The 17878-nt window shown below is 52.3% G+C and overlaps 1 protein-coding gene across 1 annotated transcript in view; it reads right to left on the bottom strand.

The window, feature by feature from the left end:
* Positions 1-288: 288 nt before the first annotated feature.
* The window catches only part of SPTBN2 (spectrin, beta, non-erythrocytic 2), a 49284-nt gene continuing 31694 nt past the window's right edge, over positions 289-17878 (bottom strand). Inside the window, exons 19-36 of the mRNA XM_006893272.1 lie at positions 16407-16670; positions 12231-12455; positions 11870-11959; positions 10976-11236; positions 10769-10899; positions 8009-8213; positions 7087-7461; positions 4127-4371; positions 3912-4050; positions 3219-3303; positions 2776-2972; positions 2058-2200; positions 1899-1974; positions 1773-1823; positions 1444-1661; positions 1130-1303; positions 805-847; positions 289-522 (exon numbers count right to left, since the gene is read on the bottom strand). Coding sequence (XP_006893334.1) covers positions 289-522; positions 805-847; positions 1130-1303; positions 1444-1661; positions 1773-1823; positions 1899-1974; positions 2058-2200; positions 2776-2972; positions 3219-3303; positions 3912-4050; positions 4127-4371; positions 7087-7461; positions 8009-8213; positions 10769-10899; positions 10976-11236; positions 11870-11959; positions 12231-12455; positions 16407-16670 — 3156 coding nt within the window. The remainder of the gene's footprint in view (positions 523-804; positions 848-1129; positions 1304-1443; positions 1662-1772; positions 1824-1898; positions 1975-2057; positions 2201-2775; positions 2973-3218; positions 3304-3911; positions 4051-4126; positions 4372-7086; positions 7462-8008; positions 8214-10768; positions 10900-10975; positions 11237-11869; positions 11960-12230; positions 12456-16406; positions 16671-17878) is intronic.

The raw sequence follows: 17878 nt of genomic DNA, 5'->3' as shown, positions 1-17878 counted from the left end.
GGTGGGGGCAGAGGCATAAGGCTAGGGGAGGAGGGCAAAAGGAAGGGTAGGGAGTGGAACTGGGGCTTGCCTGGGTCCCACCACCAGTCTGGAATTAAATAGCAGAAGAGAAGGGTTGTCCTTGGAAACATGAACGTGTCTCCAAGTGACAGTTCCTGGTGATGGGCTGGCCTTGGCAACAAACCCTAGCAGCAGGCAGTTGTCCTGACAAGAAAGTGGTCCCTGTCGACAGTCCCTGGCAGTTTCCCCAGCAGAGGGAGGGAGCTGTCCTGGGAGTCTTGCCCCCAACTACTTGCTCTTCTTGAAGAAGCTGAAACGTTTTTCTCGCTCTCGTTCCCTGCCGTCCTTACTTCGAAGGACGACAGGTCCCTCAGCCCCAGACACTGAAACCGGCGGCATGGTCATGGCCCTGGTCATGCCCCGGCTGGCACTGGGCACCGCTGGCTCTTCAGGCTCTCCAGCAGCAGAGGACGCTGTGGCAATGGCTGCGTTCACTACCCGCAGCCACGAGCTCATCTCTGCCTGCAGAGGGTGGAAAGAGACCCGATGAGTCCCAAGAAGCTATGGGGGGTGGATGGCAGGTCCAAGCAGCAGGGGAAAGGGAGGAATGAGGCAAAGCAACTACTGGATCCTTCGGCCTCATGAGGAGGAGAAGCCCCTGCAGGATGGGGAGTGCGCCCAGGGCCCCCCACTGCATGCCCAGCACCTGCTGGGACTCTTATTACAGAGCATGCGAGTTTGAGGAAAGGGGATCAGGCAGCAGGGGGAGCTGAGTGGCACGGGACGAAGAAGGAGGCTGCTCACCTCATCCTTGGCCTGGAATAAATACTCTTTTCCGTCCTGTAAGCTGTGGGAGAGAGAGAACGTCAGGAGACAGCTGACGGTTGGGGTTTGCCTGAATGGGGCCACATGTTGATGTAAGTGGGGACCAGGCTGGATGTGATTCAGACAGGTTGATTCAGGCTTGCCCCACTGGCTTTTCCTGGCTTGGGGAGGCTGCTTCTCCCCGTTGCTCCCAAGATAATGTTTCAGGCACTTCCTTGGGGGGGCGGTGTCTCTGTCCCCATTCCCCATTCTGCAACCCCATTCCCTCTGACCTGGCCCCCAGCACCCCTTTGACTCTTCCTACCCCAGCTTGAAGACATGTTTGCGCTTCCGGTAGTCAAAAGCCACGCTGCCCTGGGCCCTAGCCAGGCTGACAGGCACTTCTCCGTGGTAGGGCACACCTGTGCTGGCTGCCTTAGCATCCTTGTAGAAGCCAAGGCTCCCGCGGCGCAGGACACAGTACACATTCTGCCACGACCTGGGGAGACGGGTGGAGTGAGAGGCCGGCCACTGGGTCCCTGTGGCCCACTTGGAGGGCCCTCTCTGCCCTCAGCTCGGTCCCTTTATCAGAGGGTGCTTCTCCCCCAAGGCAGGTGCTGGGTGCAGCCAGAAGCACACCTGTTGGCAGCCTTCTTGCCGAAGGCCTCCATCTCCTGTTTCCGGCACAGCATGCCTTCCATCTGCTCCTGGGCAGAGGGCTCTGGGGCTCGAGGGGGCAGAGCGGCAACCTGGGCTGACTCGGTCGACCTGCTCTGTGGCATGGTGGCCGGGGCCGGCCGGGGCCGGCTCTGCTGTTCTCCCTGCGGCCCGTTGGCCTCATCTCCGGCACCAGACGCCTGTAGGGGAAGCAGTTCTGGTGATGAGGGGCATGCGGGTGTCCACAATGGTCCTACCACCCCTGCCCTTTCTGGTCCCTCTCCACCTCCCCGTCTCTGGGAGGCACTCACGGGGCGCTCGGGGAAGCTGCCCTGCTCCAGTCTCTGCTGTTCCAACAGGGGCTGCAAAGACAAGAGGAAGTGAGTGGGCCACACAGAGGCCGAGGTTCAGCAGGCGCCTCGGGGCCATGCAGGTACCTGGGAGGGCTCCGAGTCCGTGCAGACCCCATTGACAGTGGGCAGCTGTGTGGATGACGGCAGCCGAGGGTGGGTCCTGGAATGGCAAAAGGGGCTCAGCATGCTTGGCTGGGCTGAGCTCAGTCGCCAGCCTCCCACCCGACGTGTCCCAGCGCTCACCCGTCCCAGGCTGCGTCAGGTGCCGTCCGTCCGTCCGCCGGGGGCCCCTCAGGCGGACGACCCTTGGGCTCTGGGGCAGGCGGCTGTTTTTTCCGCTCCTCCTCCTCCAACTTTCGTCTCCTCTCTTTCTCCTGCTCCTCCAGCTGACAAGAGATTTGGAGCCCAGATCACTCAACAACGCAAACCCATATATACACCCTGCTATCAAGCCGGCTGAGGATTGGCAACCCTGCAGGACATAGTGGGCTGGCTTCAGGGGGCACATGGTCACCTCACCCTCTTCTGGAGCTGCTGAGGGTTCAAATTGCTCACAGAGGAGTGCTTTAACAGCTGCACTACCAGGGCTCCTTAAAGCACAGAGGGACCAGGGCCAGGAGATGGGCGCTCTGGTGGCCTAGTGGTAAGGAATTACATGCCAAACCACAGGTACATAGTTCAAATCTACCAGCAGCCCTGAGGGAGAAAGACGGGCAATCTTCTGCATGATTTACTGCTCTGAAAACCCGTTGGAGGCCAGCTCTGGGTTTACTTCAACTCAGCTGTACATAACAATGACTGTAACAATAGAAGCAGGGCCTGGTGAAGCCAGACATGCTCTCATCTGATGAGACAGAGACTACAGCTAGACAAGAGGGGAAGCCAGCAGGGGAGGTGAATCTTGTCCAAAGGCGAGGGTTAGGGGCGTGGCTGGGTGTCCCGGCTTGCGGCTGGCCCTCACCGTGGTGAGCTTCTCCAGCGCGCTGAAGCGCTCCTCCCAGGCCACCGCCGACTTCTGGAAGGCCTCGTGCCGCTTGATGAGGCTCTCGACCTCGTCCACCGTGCAGCCCAGCTCTGAACTCCGTACCAGTGGCTCCTGGCTGCATAGCCAGGCCTCTGCCACACCCGCGTCTCTCCCAAACACCAGCACCTCCAGGACTGCGGAAATGGGATGCAGAGAGATGGCAGGTTGGGGTGGGCACTGCTGCCACTCACCCCAGAGGACCTAGAGAACATCAGCCCTGAACAGATGTAGCAGGGTGGGCCGGGCAGTGCCAGGGGGATACCTCCACGACTACACTGCCACCAGGATTCCTGGTCTCACCGGACCTGGAGGCACGGGGGCACAAGGCAGCCCTCCCAAGGCCCAGGCCCACTACCCGTCCCCCGCACACAGCTGCTCACCAAGCTGGAGCCAGTCCATCTTCTCCTGCCACTTGTCCGCCGTCTCCTGGCGCCGGGCCTTCAGCTGAGACAGCTTCTCCGAGATCTAGGGGCAAACATGGAGGTCAGCATCCCCTGGGGAGGTCTCCTGAGGTTCTGTGGCTCACACAAGTGATGCACTGATTTTTTACGGTCTCAGGGAGAAGACAGAAGATGGGGAACCCCTGAACAGCATTGTGGGACAGACTTCTACCAAGAAAAGATGAGCAGAGAAGATGAGGGAGACTCAGTAAAGCCTGGAGGGAAAAGAGAGGCTCTGATGAGTGGGGTCTCCACCAGGGGTTAACTTGACCTGACGTACAGGTGCTCTTGGACTTGAACTTCCTTTTTTTCTAAAAATATTTTCAATTGAGATGTTGTATTGAAAGTTTGTGGACCTTGCATTGTGTACAAATATACAACTGGCTTAACAGCATTACAATTAACATACATTACAACTGGATTAACAATATGGAAAAAAATAACGAGATAAAAGTAAGTATGGAAAAATATGCTATTGATCTTAGGCTGGCAATAAGCTTTGTTTACATGAAAGCAGCTCAGGTAGCATAAAGGAGAAGTGTGCTGCATTTGATGATATAATAATTAAGACCTTGTTATAGTAGAATCTAACCACAAAAGAAAGTGAATGTAGAGTGGCCCTGCCCTACCCACCTCGTCAGCAGCATAGTGGCTCTTGGTCAGCAGCTCCTGTCCCATGTTGATGCAGGTGGAGAAGCTATCCGCCCGGGCCTCGATCTCAGCCTTGATGCCTTGATGGTTCTTGATGACTAAGTCAGCTGAGGACACATCCCTGCAGGGACACAGGCATGGTGTTATGTGCTGACCCGGCCCCCTTACAGTCCTGGTGCAGCTGGCCGAGGACTCACCTGGGCCGTTCCTGGGCGTCCATCCGCACGTTGACCCCATCCATCCACAGCATTAGCTCCCGGACGGCCTTGAAGAAGCGGAACTTGTCTGTGGTGTCCAGCAGCAGCTGGCGGCGGGCTGCAGAGCTGCCCTGAAGCTGGGCCCAGGCCTCAGCCACGGCCCGCATGTGGCGACCAATCTCCTCAGCTTTGTCACCAGCATAGGCTTTCTGGAGTCGCTGGCCATCCTCCTGCACCTGCTGGACCTGCAGGACCAATGTAGGTCAGGGAGCGCTCCCTCAGGCCTGACCCCCTTCTCTGTCCCTGCTACCAGGTAGGCCCCAGAGAGAGAAGTGAAAGACCAGGCAAGGAAGCCCAGACTGTGCCCAGGGGAAGGCTGGCCACATTCTGGCTGTAGACTTATCCAGGGGCAGAGCTTGGTCTGGGCAACCCTTGGAAAGGGGCACAGACCATTTGAGCTTTCAGAAGGCTTCCCAGGGCATGAAGGACTTCACAGATATGTTAGAACGAGAGATTCATGGATTGTGTATGTAGAAATGAGTGAATCTAGGAATATATTAACAACAACAAAAAAGATAGGATGACGATCATTCCAACTTTCAGCATATTTCATTTCTGACAAACTAAATTTGTGACTTTTTTGGGTCTATCTTTTTGGTGTCAAAATATAGGACAAATAATACTGCACTGCTCAGTTTCTTGGTGTTATAATTCTCATGCCAGCCCCCAAAGTTGATCAGATTAGTAATATTTCCCTTGATGTTGTTATGTGCCGTCAAGTTGCCTGCAACTTATAGTGTCCTTATGTACAACAGCCCTAAACCCTGCTCTATTCTGTGCCAATCTGTCTCCAACATACTTATTCCCCCATTACCAAGTCACTGAATCAATCCACCTCATAGAGGTTCTTCCTCTCCTACGCTGTCCCTCCAACCTTCCCAAGCGTGACATCCTTCTCCAAGGATTGGTCTCTTCTTGCAACATGTCCAAAGTACATCAGATGAAGCTTCAAAATCCTTGCTTCCAAGAAGCAGCCTGATTTAACCCTCTCCAGGATGAACCTGTTTTCTTAGCAGTCCATGGTATATTCAATACTCTTCTCCAACACCACAGCTCAAAGGCATCAATTCTCCTATCCTCCCTAGTTATTGTCCAGCTCTCTGATGCATAGCAAGTGATGGCAAAGACCATGGCCTGTATCAGGTGCACCTTAGTCTCCAAAGTGACACCATTGCTCTGCAGTACTTTGGAGAGGTCCCTAACAGCAGACTCTCCCAGTGCAGTTTGTCTTTTAATTTTCTGGCTGCTGCTGCCAAGAATGTTGACGGTAGAGCCAAGAAAACTAAAGCTGTTAACAATCTCAATCTCTTCACCTTCCATACTGATGCTGCCAATTGACCCAGTGAAAAAAGGGAAATAATGAAAACAAACCAAAGGAAGCATTCAACGTATTCCAGAACCAAAGCACGGTAGAGTTGTCAGAATGGAACCTCATTCTAAGTTGAGGACTGTGAGTATTCAGTTTGAAGGGCGACTTGGATGGACAGAGACTTGATTTAAACAGTTGAAGGATTTCTGCTCGAGCTGAGCGGGCCCAGAGCTCAAGTTTGAGAGCACCAACAGTCAGATCTTAAAACAACAGGTAGAATCTTCCAGCCCTTGACTGATTTCATCGTTAGGTGGTGTTGAGGTGGTTAAACCACTGTCCTGTTTAAAATCAGGAAAGGTGTGCATTAGGGTCATATACTTTCTATATCTACATATTGAGCAAATCATTCAAGAAGCTGGACTATAGGAGGAAGAATGTTGCATTAAGATTGGAGGAAGTCTCATCCATAACCTTTATGCAGATGATACCACCTTGCTTGCAGAAAATGAAGAAAACTTACTGTAGAAGAGGAAAAAGTACAGCCTTCAATATGGACTACACCTTAACATTAAGTCAAGAAATCAAAAAGCATGTTGCATTGGGAAAATGTGCTATCAAGGAGTTCTCCAAATTGCTAGAGAGCAAGGACATAATTTTAAAGCCTAAGGTACACGTGATCCCAGCCATGATCTTTTTTCAGTTACTCCCTTTGCATCTGAAAGCTGGACAATTAAGAAGCATGACAGAAGAATTGGAAAAAAGTACAAAATATTCCATGGAACTATCAAAAGAACAAGTCCGTTTTGGAAGAAGTGCACCCAGCGTGCTCCTTAGAGGTGAGAATGGTGAAACGTGGTCTCACAGGCTCTGGGCATCGTATTAGGAGAGGCCAGTCCTTGGAAAAGATGTGCAGCTGAGAAAGATGGAAGGTCAGCAAAAAAGAGAAAGACCCTCAAAGAGATAGAGCGGCACAGTCATTGTAACAACGGGCTCGAGTGTGGGAAGAGGTCGGGAGGATGGTGCAGGGTAGGGTAGGGCTTCGACCTATCGTCCATGCGGTTACTATGAGTCAGAGTCAACTCTATGACACCCAACAACAACGCTGCCGAGTTGGCCCTGGTGTACGATGACCTCCCGTAGTGCTCAGTTCTTCAGTGCCAGGATGGGTAGTGGACTGGTCGGCTGTGATCCATGGGCCTTTCTGTCTCGTCTACTGAGTTGGATGCTCCTCTGAAACACGTTCAGCATGACAGCAACACGAAAATCCCACTGTCAGGCGGTTTGTGACTGCATGAGCTGCCAGAGGCTGGAGCTGAACCTGTGTCTTCCCAGGGAAGGTGTGAATCCTACCCCTGGCCCACCACCACCCCCATTCCCACAGGAACCGCCTGTGAGTGAGCTGGGCCCTTTGGCAGGCTTGTCACTGAGGGTGTGAACGTGGCAAGCTCTTTGTTCCTTGGTCAGTGATGTGCTCCTGGAGTGACCACGACCTGAAACGGCCTTCCACAGGATGCCCGCAGCACCTGGGAGAGCTGCCCCAGCTCCCGCGGGTGACCCCACTTCCCACATTGCCCCCCAAGTCGGGTCAAACCTGGGCACTGAGGGCCTGGATGTCGTGCTCGTAGGCACAGTGCCGGCGCTGCAGGGCCTCGGCGGCGTTGAGGTCTCGGCCGGTCCCGTCCGGCAGCTGCTGCTGCTTGTGCTGCACCCGGGCCAGCGCCTGGCGGGCGCCGTGTAGGAAGCGCTGCAGCTCGTGTGCGGCCGCCAGCACCTGGCCCCGCGTGTCCAGCAGCTCGAGCAGGTCGGCCCAGGACTCGTTGAGGCTGTCCTTCCACTCGGCCACCGTGGCGCGTGCGGCGTGGCCCCCGGTAATGAGCCCGTTGGCCAGCGCATTGACGCTGTCCACACGCTCCTGGCCAATGGTGCTCGTGTCCCGGGAGAACTCTCGGAATTTGTCCCGGAGCATCTGGTGGAGGAAATAGTAATGGTTGCAGGGACAGAGCTGTGATGTTGTGTGTGTGTGTGTGTGTGTGTGTGTGTGTGTGTGTGTGGTGTCTTATCTTGGGGTGCAGTCCTCTCAACCCAAGCGGAGAGCCCACTGCCTCTCTCTGGGTTACCTGGGCCCCAAAGTTTCCCTAGAAGGCTGCTTTCACACTGACTCTGTAGTTCAGATTGACTCTTTCTCCAGCCCCAGCAAAGGGGGAAATCTGGGGTTCTCTAAAGTACAGGCCACACGACTGTATCCAATGGGTCCAAACCCCAAACTGGGAAAGTCTCTCTTGCTGAGGCCTGTGTGTACAGCTGTGATGACAAAGGGTTTCAGGTCTGATCCTGGGGCTTTGCCTGTGCTCGACCCGGCTTCTCTTTCCTGCACAATTCTTCAAATCACTCAGTGTCCAGGAGGAATGGCTCCTGATCGGCCCGGGGCCTATGCCTGCGCCCCAGTGAGCTCTCCACCCACCAGGTGTCCTGCTCCTCCATGACCTCTGCCCCCCACGTCCGCACACACTCACAGTCACGTGCTCGTAGTCTTGGCCCAGCTCGTGGGAAGCCGCCACCACCTCGCGCTCCTGGACCCACTGCTCCAGATCGTCCAGATCCCGGCGCAGCTGGCACAGCCGGAGGTGCTCCTGCAGCCGCTCGCGCCGCTCCCCGGCCAGCTCCTTCAGGCTGGCGTACAGCTTGTCCACCTGAGCTTGGCGGATCGACAGCCGTGTGCTGGGGGTGGGGCGGGGGCAGGTGGAACAGACTCAGACATGGCCCTGCCTCATCCTGCCCCAGAGAGCTTTCCTGCCCAGGTTAGGAATGTGTGGCAAGGCTCTGTCCACAGAGGTTATAATCCCACGTGAGAGCAGGGGTTCTTATTATGTTAATGAGGTATTATTAGGGTAAGGTCCTTTTTATTTGCATTTGCTTATTTTTTTTCCTGTTTGTGATTTGAGTGAATGTTTACAGAACAAATTCGTTTTGCAGGCAACCATTCATGCACATTTTTTTTTGTGACATTAACTCCACAAAGTAACCGCACTTTCCCCACTTCATTCTTGTGACTCTCATTTCCATTAATCTTTCTGTCCTACTCCTTCCAGGGCTCTGGGTTTTACTCTTGGGAAAGTGCTGCTTTTCTGACTTTATATGATTATACTAAGAGGAGAAAAAAATGTATCTTAAAGTTGGACAATGAGTAACAATGACAGAAAAATTGATGCCTTTTGAGTTGTGGTGTGGAGAAAGAGTACTGAATATCCCATGGACTAACAAAAAGAAGACACAAATCAGTCTTGAAGGAAATGTAACCAGAGTCCTCTGAAGAGGCAAGGATGGTGAAACTTCATCTCAGTTACTTTGGGCATATTTTCAAGAACTAGTCCTTAGAGAGAGACATCATATTAAGGTAGAGTCAGTGAAAGAGAGGAAGACTCTCAATGTGTCAATAGATTGTTGATGACCACAATGGACTTGACTGTGATAGAAACCATGCAGATGGTGCAGGACAGGGAAGGTTCAGATCTGCTGTTCACAGGGTCGCTAGGAGTTGTAGTTCACCCAGTGGCAACAATTCTAAAGAGCGAGTGCCTCCCTGGTGTTACTGGTCACCTGACAGGCTTGTCTCTCACAAGGTCATGAAGTCCTAGTCGACTCGGCTGCACCTAATAATACCATGTTGTTGTTGTTGTGTGCCATCATCGAGTGGGAGCCAATTCATAGCTGACCCTCCAGCAGGCTTCAGAGGCAGCAAACTGCCCATCTTTCTCCTGTGGAGCACGGGTTGATCCAAACCATGTTCCTTGGAGTTGGCAGCACGTCTTACCCCTAAGCCACCAGAGCTCCCCAGAACACCAGGTTCTTGTGCACCAGAGAGTCAGAACCGACCCACAGCTGACCCTCTGGAGGGTTTTCAGAGGCAGTTAATCACATGGGAGGAGACTGCCCAGACTTTTCCCATGGAGCAGCGAGGGGATTTGAACCACATGCCCTCAGGACTGCAGTATAGCTTCTTGCCGCTTGGCTACCAGAGCACCATAGGTATTGTCTAGCCAAGGAGGTTGTAGTTTGCTCTGTGTTTGAAGGATGCCTGAGGGCCATCATGTTGGAAATTCCACTATTGGTTTGTTGTTTTTTTAAAAAAATTATTTTATTATTTTTTGTTGTGTTACCATCAAATCAGATCTGACTGGTACAGGAGGAGATTGTCCCTCCTTCTCCAGCAGAGCATCTGATGGATTCGAACCATGCACCTCTGAGATTGCAGTGCAGCTTCTTGCCACTAGGCCACCAGAGCTGGACCCCATTTTTCCTGACTTTATTCAGGAACTTCTGTAGAGTGTGTTTTAAATAAATCTCTTTTGAGTCCTACCAGACTCAGAGGTGGGGGGAAGAGTGACGCCAGGCGACATGGGAAGGGCCAACAAACTGAGGAAGCTGAGAAGAGGCTGGGACCTTCTGCACCGCTCAGAGAAAGAAAGCCTTTCTCAAGAGCTGGTGCCCTTAGTTCAGAGCTCCAGCCTCCTCGGAGAGGGACATCATGCTTGAGAAGGTGGAAGGTCAGAAGGGAAGGAAGACCCTCCACCAGGCAGATTGACACAGTGACTGCAGCAAAGGGCTTGAGGATGTTGGAGATCGTGAAGTTGGCACAGGATGGGACAGCGCTCAGGTCTGTTGTTCACAGGGTTGCTATGAGTCATACTCAACTCGACAGCCTCTAACAATAACAACAAGCCTTCTGAACAGTGAGAACAATAATTTCGGTTAAGCCATCCAAGGAGCACTGGTGGCACGAGGTTAAGCGCTCAGCTGCTAAAAGAAAGGTTAGTGGTTTTGTGTGAGCTCTGGTGGCCTAGTGGCAAGAAGCTACACTGCAATCCCAGAGGTTCATGGTTCGAATCCACCAGATGCTCTGCTGGAGAAGGAGGGGCATTCTCCTCCTGCAGCAGTCAGATCTGATTTGATGGTACGCGCGCGCGCGCGCGCACACACACACACACACACACACACACTTTTAAAAAGCTAAAAAAAAAAAGGCTAGTGGTTTAAGCTTCCAAGCCTCTCTGAGGCAGAAGGATGTGGCCATAAAGAGGCCAGCCTTGGAACCCTCTGGGCAGTTCTAATCTGATCTGCAGTCACTGGGAGTCGGAATCAGCTTGGTGGCTGTGGGTTTGTTTGGCTTGGGAACATCCCTTTGTGGTGTTTCGGTTACAGCAGCTGTCCAGGTGCTCACGGGGAGCAGACGGTGCAGGCTCCCTCCCCAGGGCTCCCTTGACCTCTATGCTCACCTCTCTGGGTGCTCGTGGTCAATCATGTCCTGGCTGCTGGTCGCCAGCTGGTGGATGGTCTGAGCGTAGTCAGCCAGTGCCTGCTCCAGCACCTGATGTTTCTTCACCTCGGCCTGGGCGCTCAGCTCGTCCTGGGGGTGATGGTGCCGTCAGGTGGGAGTCGGGAAGGAAGGACCAGTCCCCACGGGGTTCCGCCCGGGGCCCCACCTTGGCCTTCTCCTGGCCCATCATGTGTAACTCCTGCTCGCCCATCCAGGCCTCGGCCTCGGCGGCGTCACGGTAGAACTGCTGAGCGCGCAGGGCCTCCTCCAGCCGTGCCCCTCGGAGCTCTAGCTCATGGCCCAGGCGTTTCCACAGTTCCTGCAGCTCGGCCAGCTCGGGGCCCGCAGCGGCCGCCCCCAGAGCACGCTGCCGCTCCGTCAGGTCCGCGATCCGGGGCTCGTGGCCCTGCATCTCCTTCTGCAGGGTCTGAGCACAGGACAGGAGGCGGCGGCTGAGGGATGCCGGATCTCGCACCCACCTTCCTCAACATCCCACCTCCCTCCACACCGGCCTTCCTCCTGTCCCAAGTCCCCTTCACTGCCCTTCTTTCCTGGCACCGGCCTAAAAGCCACCTACTGCCTGTGAGAGACATGGTCTGGTCCATAGACAGACGGCACTGCTAACTCAAAGGCCACCCCTCCCTGGTGGTTTGGATCCATGGGAGCCATGAGACAGTCAGCTCGAGACAGCTCCGTGAAGCCGGCTGCTCTGCTGGAGAAAGGTGGGCACTGTCCTTCTGTGCAATTTACAGCCTTGGGAACCACAGGAGGGTCTGCTGTCAGTCAGTTCCAGCTTGGTGGCAATGACTTTGAGTGGATGGTGAGTGTGAGACCTCCAGCTTTGTTAGCTAATACTGCATGCGCTGTACCACCAGGGCTCAGGGAGAGGTTGGTTACTATGTCTTTCAACCCACACGAGCTTCCCAGTGCGGCCACCAGCCTGAGGTGAACCACTGAAAGCTGGGTTCGCACACAGCGGCCAGGAAGAGCGGAGAAACCCAGCAGCCTCCCAGGTCAGAGAGGCCGAGCAATGGCGACCTTGGCCTCTGGTCAGTCTCACCTGGTTTTTCTTCATGAGGAGCTGGACACTGGGCAGGTCCTTGCCGTGTTCCATGGAGCTGGCCATGGGCAGTCGCTCTGTCACCCACAACTGCATAAGAACGAAAGGTCAGGGGAGGGCCAGACAGCAACGTGGAGCTGGGTGGAGGGATGGCCGAGGAAAGGCTTTTGAGGGCTGCCAGTGGGTGCGAAGGGAGCAGTCATGTTTGGCTCTGGGGTAAAGGTGTTGCAGGGGCATTCCCACATCTCCCCAGAGGGAGGAGGGCACAGGGCACAGCCCTGGGGGAGCCTGGGGAGCCATGTGGCAGGGAACAGGCGGCTGTAATAACGACTCGGTCCTGTTCTGGGGCCCGGGGACTTACGATCTCGTCTTCCACGTCCCGGTGGAACTGGTGCTGCTCGCGAGAGGCCTGCAGGCGCTGGCAGCGCTCCTTCATGGGCTGGCACAGAGACCGGAACTTCTCCTCCACGGCCCGCGATGTCCTCTCCACCTCCCCTGCACCCCGGTCTTCCTGGGCCAGCGCTTTGGCCTGGGCCTGGATTGCTTCCACCTCCTTCTCCCTCACGGCCATCTCCCGTTCCAGCATCTGCCAACCGCGGGGAGAAGGATGTTAGCAGCTCTGTCTGAGGCTCACAAGACACACCGGTCTTTATCAAGCCACTCATGCTTTCTTATCTCTGGGGTCCACTATCCCATCCCTCATAATCCTACCCCACCAAGAGCATTCCCTCACAGCCTAACCCAGTAGATCTCAAATGTCAATACATAAAAACAGCCCAGGGCAGCAGGTTATTAAAATACAGTTTCTCATGTCCCACCCCAGCCAGTTATCTATATTGTCTCCCGATCTCAAACCATTCCTCTTTTGCCCTGCTTGGAGATGCTGGAGTTCGACCCTATGAACGTCTCCTTTGTCAGCTGGTGCAATGTTAAGTCTTATCAGTAGAGGGAGGTAGAGAGATACCACAATGCTCTAAGCAGAGGACAACTTATGGCCAGTTGTGGTCAGAATAGATTGACAGCTGACCCACCAGTGGTTTTTCAGAGGCTGTAAATCACAGGGAGGAGATTCCCCATCTTTCTCCTGCTCTGTTTTTATTTGTTGTTGTTGCGTACCAGAGTCAAAACTGACCCATAGCTGACCCTCTGGCAAGTTTTCAGAGGCAGTTAATCGAACGGGAGGAGATTGTCCATCCTTCTCCCACGGAGCAGCTGGTGACCTTGAACCATGTGCCTTCAGGATTACAGCGCAGCATCTCGCCAATAGGCCCTCAGAGCTCCCTCTGTTTTTATTAGTAGAGGTTTATTATAGAACATCTATAGCAATCCATGTGTGTATTGTTTATGGCTGTTTCCACACTGCGAGGACAGAGCTGAGGAACTGTGTCAGACCACATGAAACAAAAGCCTGAAATATTTACCAACCATACCTTTACCAAAGGGTTTGCTGACCTTGACTTTAGAATTCTTTTTACTCCTTTAATAAAGGAGTAATTATTAATTATTAGTAAATGAAACCCATTGTTGTCGAATCATTCCCAAATCATGTTACTGTTAGGTGTCGCCAAGTTGGTTCTGAATCCCAGCAACAGGTAACAGCTGCTTTCTTCACTGTCATCATGCAAGGTGGTGTCACCTGCATATCACAGGTCGTCAGTGAGTCTTCCTCCAGTCCGTGTACAGCCCCGCCACATACCTTTCCTGATTTTAAACCACACAAGGTATCTTTGCTCTGTTCGGATGAACAAATTCCTGTTCTTGGAAATAGTATCCGTAATTCATCATGATCCATGCAACCAATGAAGCCCAGGTAATCGTCTTTCTGGAATCCCTGCTGACATCGGCAAGGCTACCCCTTGTTCCAGGGCTTCTTCTGGATCTGACTTTTGTCAGTTTGTGGTAGTTCCGAGACCATATTTGAAGCATCTTAAGAAGATTTAACTTGCATGTGGTAATCATTTTACTTGACTGTGATACTGTTAGATAATGTGTGCACTCTGCTGATGAGCTGTCTTGTGAATGGGCCCAAGTGTGGGTCTTTTCGGCCGTAGATAAATGAGTGTTCCCAGCATTGCATCTGTTTACTGAAGCATCTCAACTGGTATCATCACTACTGGAACTTGCTTTTCGCCAATCCTTCAGCGCAGCTTGTACTACTGACAGTTCTTGATTATATGCTACCTCCTGAAATGGCTGAACACTGGCCAGTTTTCTTTGGTGCAGTGATTCTGTGCCCTGTTTTCTTTCTTTTTTTTTTTTTGAGGGTAAAATAGTAAAGATAGATTTATAGAAAGTTATTTATCCTGGAGAGTGTTAAACCGGGCTGCTCCTTGGAGGCAAGGATTCTGGGGCTCCGTCTAACATACTTTGGACATGTTGTGAGGAGAGACCAGTCCTTGGAGAAGGACATCATGCTTGGGAGGGTGGAGGGACAGCGCAGGAGGGGAAGGCCCTCTATGAGGTGGATAGATTCAGTGACTGGGGTAATCGGGATGGGTGTGTCGGAGACAGTGTGATTAACACAGGACAGAGCAGAGTTTAGGGCTGTTGTACATAGGGTCGCTATGAGTTGCAAGCGACTCGGTGGCACATAACAACAACATCATATTCCTAAAGGGACAGACCTCCCTCCTTGAAATAACGGAGGGGAGGCCCTGTGTCTTCCTTTCATCTTCTATTGATGCTTCCTTCACTGTTCACTATTTGGCCCATAGAATCCTTCAGTATTGCAACTTGAGGCTTGATTTTTTTAAAAATACTGAAGGCGTGATTTTCCTTTTTGGTTTTCTAATTCCCTGTCTTTGCACATCTCATTAAAATACTCTGTCTTCTTGAGATGCCCTTTCACATTTTCTGTTTAGCTCTTTCCTGCCACTGCTGCTCCTATTTGCTTCTGCTGCTCTATGTTCAAAGGCAATTTTCAGAGTTTCTTCTGATAGTCATTTTAGTCTTTTCCTTCTTCCTGTCATTTAAATGACCTTTTGCTGCTAGCTTTATGATTTCCTTGACAATTATCCTACTCTTTGTGTTGTCCTCTGTCAAATGGTCAGTGCATCAAATACACTCTTGAGACAGTTTCTAAATTCAAGTGAGACAGATATACTCAAAGCTGTACTTGTACTCTGTGCACTCTTCATTTCCTTCAGCTTCAATTTGAACTTGCACATGAGCTCCTGAGGGTTTGTCCTACAGTTGGCTCCTGGCTTTGTTCAGACTCATGGTATAGAGATTCTTCGTCTTTTCTTTCCACAGATATATTAAATTTGATCCTTAGGGGAGCTCTGGTGGTCTAGTGGCAAGAAGCTGCACTGCAATCCCAGAGGTGCACCGTTCGAACCCACCAGATGCTCTGCTGGAGAAGGAGGGACAATCTCCTCCAGTACCAGTCAGACCTGATTTGATAGTACACACACACAAAATTAATACAAAAAATTAAAAAATTGATCCTTGTGTATCCCTTTGGTGAGGTGCCTGTGTATAGTTAGTTGTCATTTATGTTGTTGAAGAAACGTCTTTCCAATGAAATGTTTTCCAACACTGGCCTGCACCTTCTATCATGTGATGTCTGGAGTCAATTCTATCACCAAGATCATATTTTCCAACTACTGATCCTTCTCAGTTTCCAATATCTGCATTTTCATAACTAGTAATGATAGATGCATCTTGACTGCTTGTTTGATCAATTTTGGACTGCATTAACGGATACATCTTCAATGTCTTAAGCTCTGGCATTAGTGATGGTGTGTATCTCTGAATACTAGCTGTATTAACTGTCTTCCTTGCATGCATATGGATGCTGCACATCGCTGACAGTGTTTTATTTCAGGATGATACTGAAATGTTCTTTTTAACAATGAATGCAGTGTCATTCGTTTTCTTCACTCCTGACATAGCAGACCACGTGACCGCCCAGGTCCCCAGTCCATTTCAACTCACTAATTATACCGAGGGTGTCGATCTTCAAGGGTTTAATTCCATTTCTGACAACTTCTCATTTTCCTAGGTTCGTACTTCAGACTCGCCACTTTGCAATTACTGATGGATGTTTGCAGTTGTTTCTTCTTATTTTGCATCAAGGTCCCGACAGCTTCACCTCATCTACATCACAAAGGTAGACTCGACTCTGAGGAGACATTTCTTCCGCATCACACCTGGGAGGCCTTCCGACGTGAGTGCCTCTGGCACCGTGACCAGACAGTGTGCTGCTTCTACTTACGAGATTTTCACCAGCCAATTTCCCCAGAATTAAGTAGAAGCAGTAAAGGCCTTCTTCCCAGTCTGTCTGAGCCCGGCAGCTCCATTGAAATCTGTCCAGCATGGTGACCCTGCTGGCATCTGGAATGCTCGTGGCATGGCTTCTAGTATCACAGCGACATGCAAGCCACCACGGTCCAAGAAGTGATAGTCACCGGAAGCCTGACCCTGATGGCCACAGCTATCAGCGTGGAATTACCACCACTGATCGTATCTGCTACGTCAAGAGCTACCGCCTCCCCGCTTTTGCTTCCCACCGCCCCATCAAAGGCCCGTGGCGCACCTGCTGCTTCTTGAGCAGAATGTTGACGCTGGTGAGGTCCTTGCCATAGTCGTCAGAGTGCAGCTGGGCCTGCAGGCTCTCCAGCCAGCTCTCCAGGGCCGAGCAGCTTTGGGCAAACAGCTCAGCTCGGTTGGCGTCGAAGAGGCTGCGGGCCTTGGCCTGAGTGGTGGTCTCCAGCTCATCCCAGCGCTTGTGCAGGTCCTCAAGCTTCTCCGACACCAGGGCTTTCAGCTCTGGCTTCTCCAAGGTCAGCTCTCGCCCTTCCTGGACAGCGGAACAAAGGAGTACATGCCGCAATGAGACAGCACTGAACTGTACCGACTGACAGCATGTGTGGACCTCGGTACGGCCCAAGGTTCCCAAGCCTGTGTGTTCTCACCAACACACTCTCTCCAAGTTTGTAAAACCCCTCTAAATGGGCCTATCTTGTTACTAGTCTAAATCCTACTCCTTTGAAGTCTGGCTTGAACCTCATCTTAACTGAGAAGTCACTGAAATATTTTCTTATTTTCAATTTCTTGATGGTGCTAGTGTTGCTAAGTTGATTCCAACTCAAAGCAGAAATGCCTCTAGGGTTTTATAAAGCATAATCTCTTTTCTTTTTCAATCTAGGCCATAATCTATACAGCAGCTGATTACCAAGTCTCTTTCTCATGAGGCTGCTAGTTCAAAGCCAGCAGTGACTTTATGGGGAAAAGATGTGGCTTCTGTAGAGATTCCAGTGTGTCCTGTGGGGGTTGTCCTGCGGGGCTGCTATGCTGTGGGACTGACCTGGGCCCTCTCGGCTGGCTGCCCTTCTTTATCTCATTCCCCAGCCCCTCCTGGGGTCCCCTCCTGAGGAAGTGGCATGTGCAGTCACTATTTGAGGGTCTGCTTCAATGAAGCACAAACAAGACACTGCGCTTCTGCTCCTAGTGCAACAGCTGCCAGGACAAAGGAGGCCCCGGACAGCACCCATGCTCAGAGGGCTTGTCCACTCATAGAAATGGACAGTTGACCCCACGGGCAGGTGCCTGGAGACCTGCTTCAGGTACAGACAGCCCTGTGGAGCCGTGAGCTGTAACTGACTCAACAGCAACCAGTTAAACAAAATCACCAGGAAAAGGAACATCAGAATCCAGTGCTGCCTGAAGCCTCATGGACCTTCAGCAAATCCACGCTGCAGTGGACACTCCTGCTGTGGTGGCCAGTCGCCTGGGCTGGCCCAGCAAGCTTTCCTCACCTTTTATCCCATGATGTACCTTGACACAGTCCACGGTCCTTCCTGACAGGCTGACACGCGCCCTTGTATTCTACACAGCACCCCGTTTTCTCACCTCCCACAGGTATCCCACCTCCTCACCTCACACAGGTATCCCACCTCACCTCCCACAGGCAGCCCATCTCCTCACCTCACACAGGTATCCCACCTCCTCACCTCACACAGGCAGCCCACCTCCTCACCTCACACAGGTATCCCACCTCCTCACCTC

The sequence above is a fragment of the Elephantulus edwardii genome, unplaced genomic scaffold, assembly GCF_000299155.1.
Source record: "Elephantulus edwardii isolate Elephantulus edwardi_28Jun2011 unplaced genomic scaffold, EleEdw1.0 scaffold00126, whole genome shotgun sequence".
Taxonomy (NCBI): Eukaryota; Metazoa; Chordata; class Mammalia; order Macroscelidea; family Macroscelididae; genus Elephantulus; species Elephantulus edwardii.
This window is presented reverse-complemented; position numbering and strand designations above follow the sequence as displayed.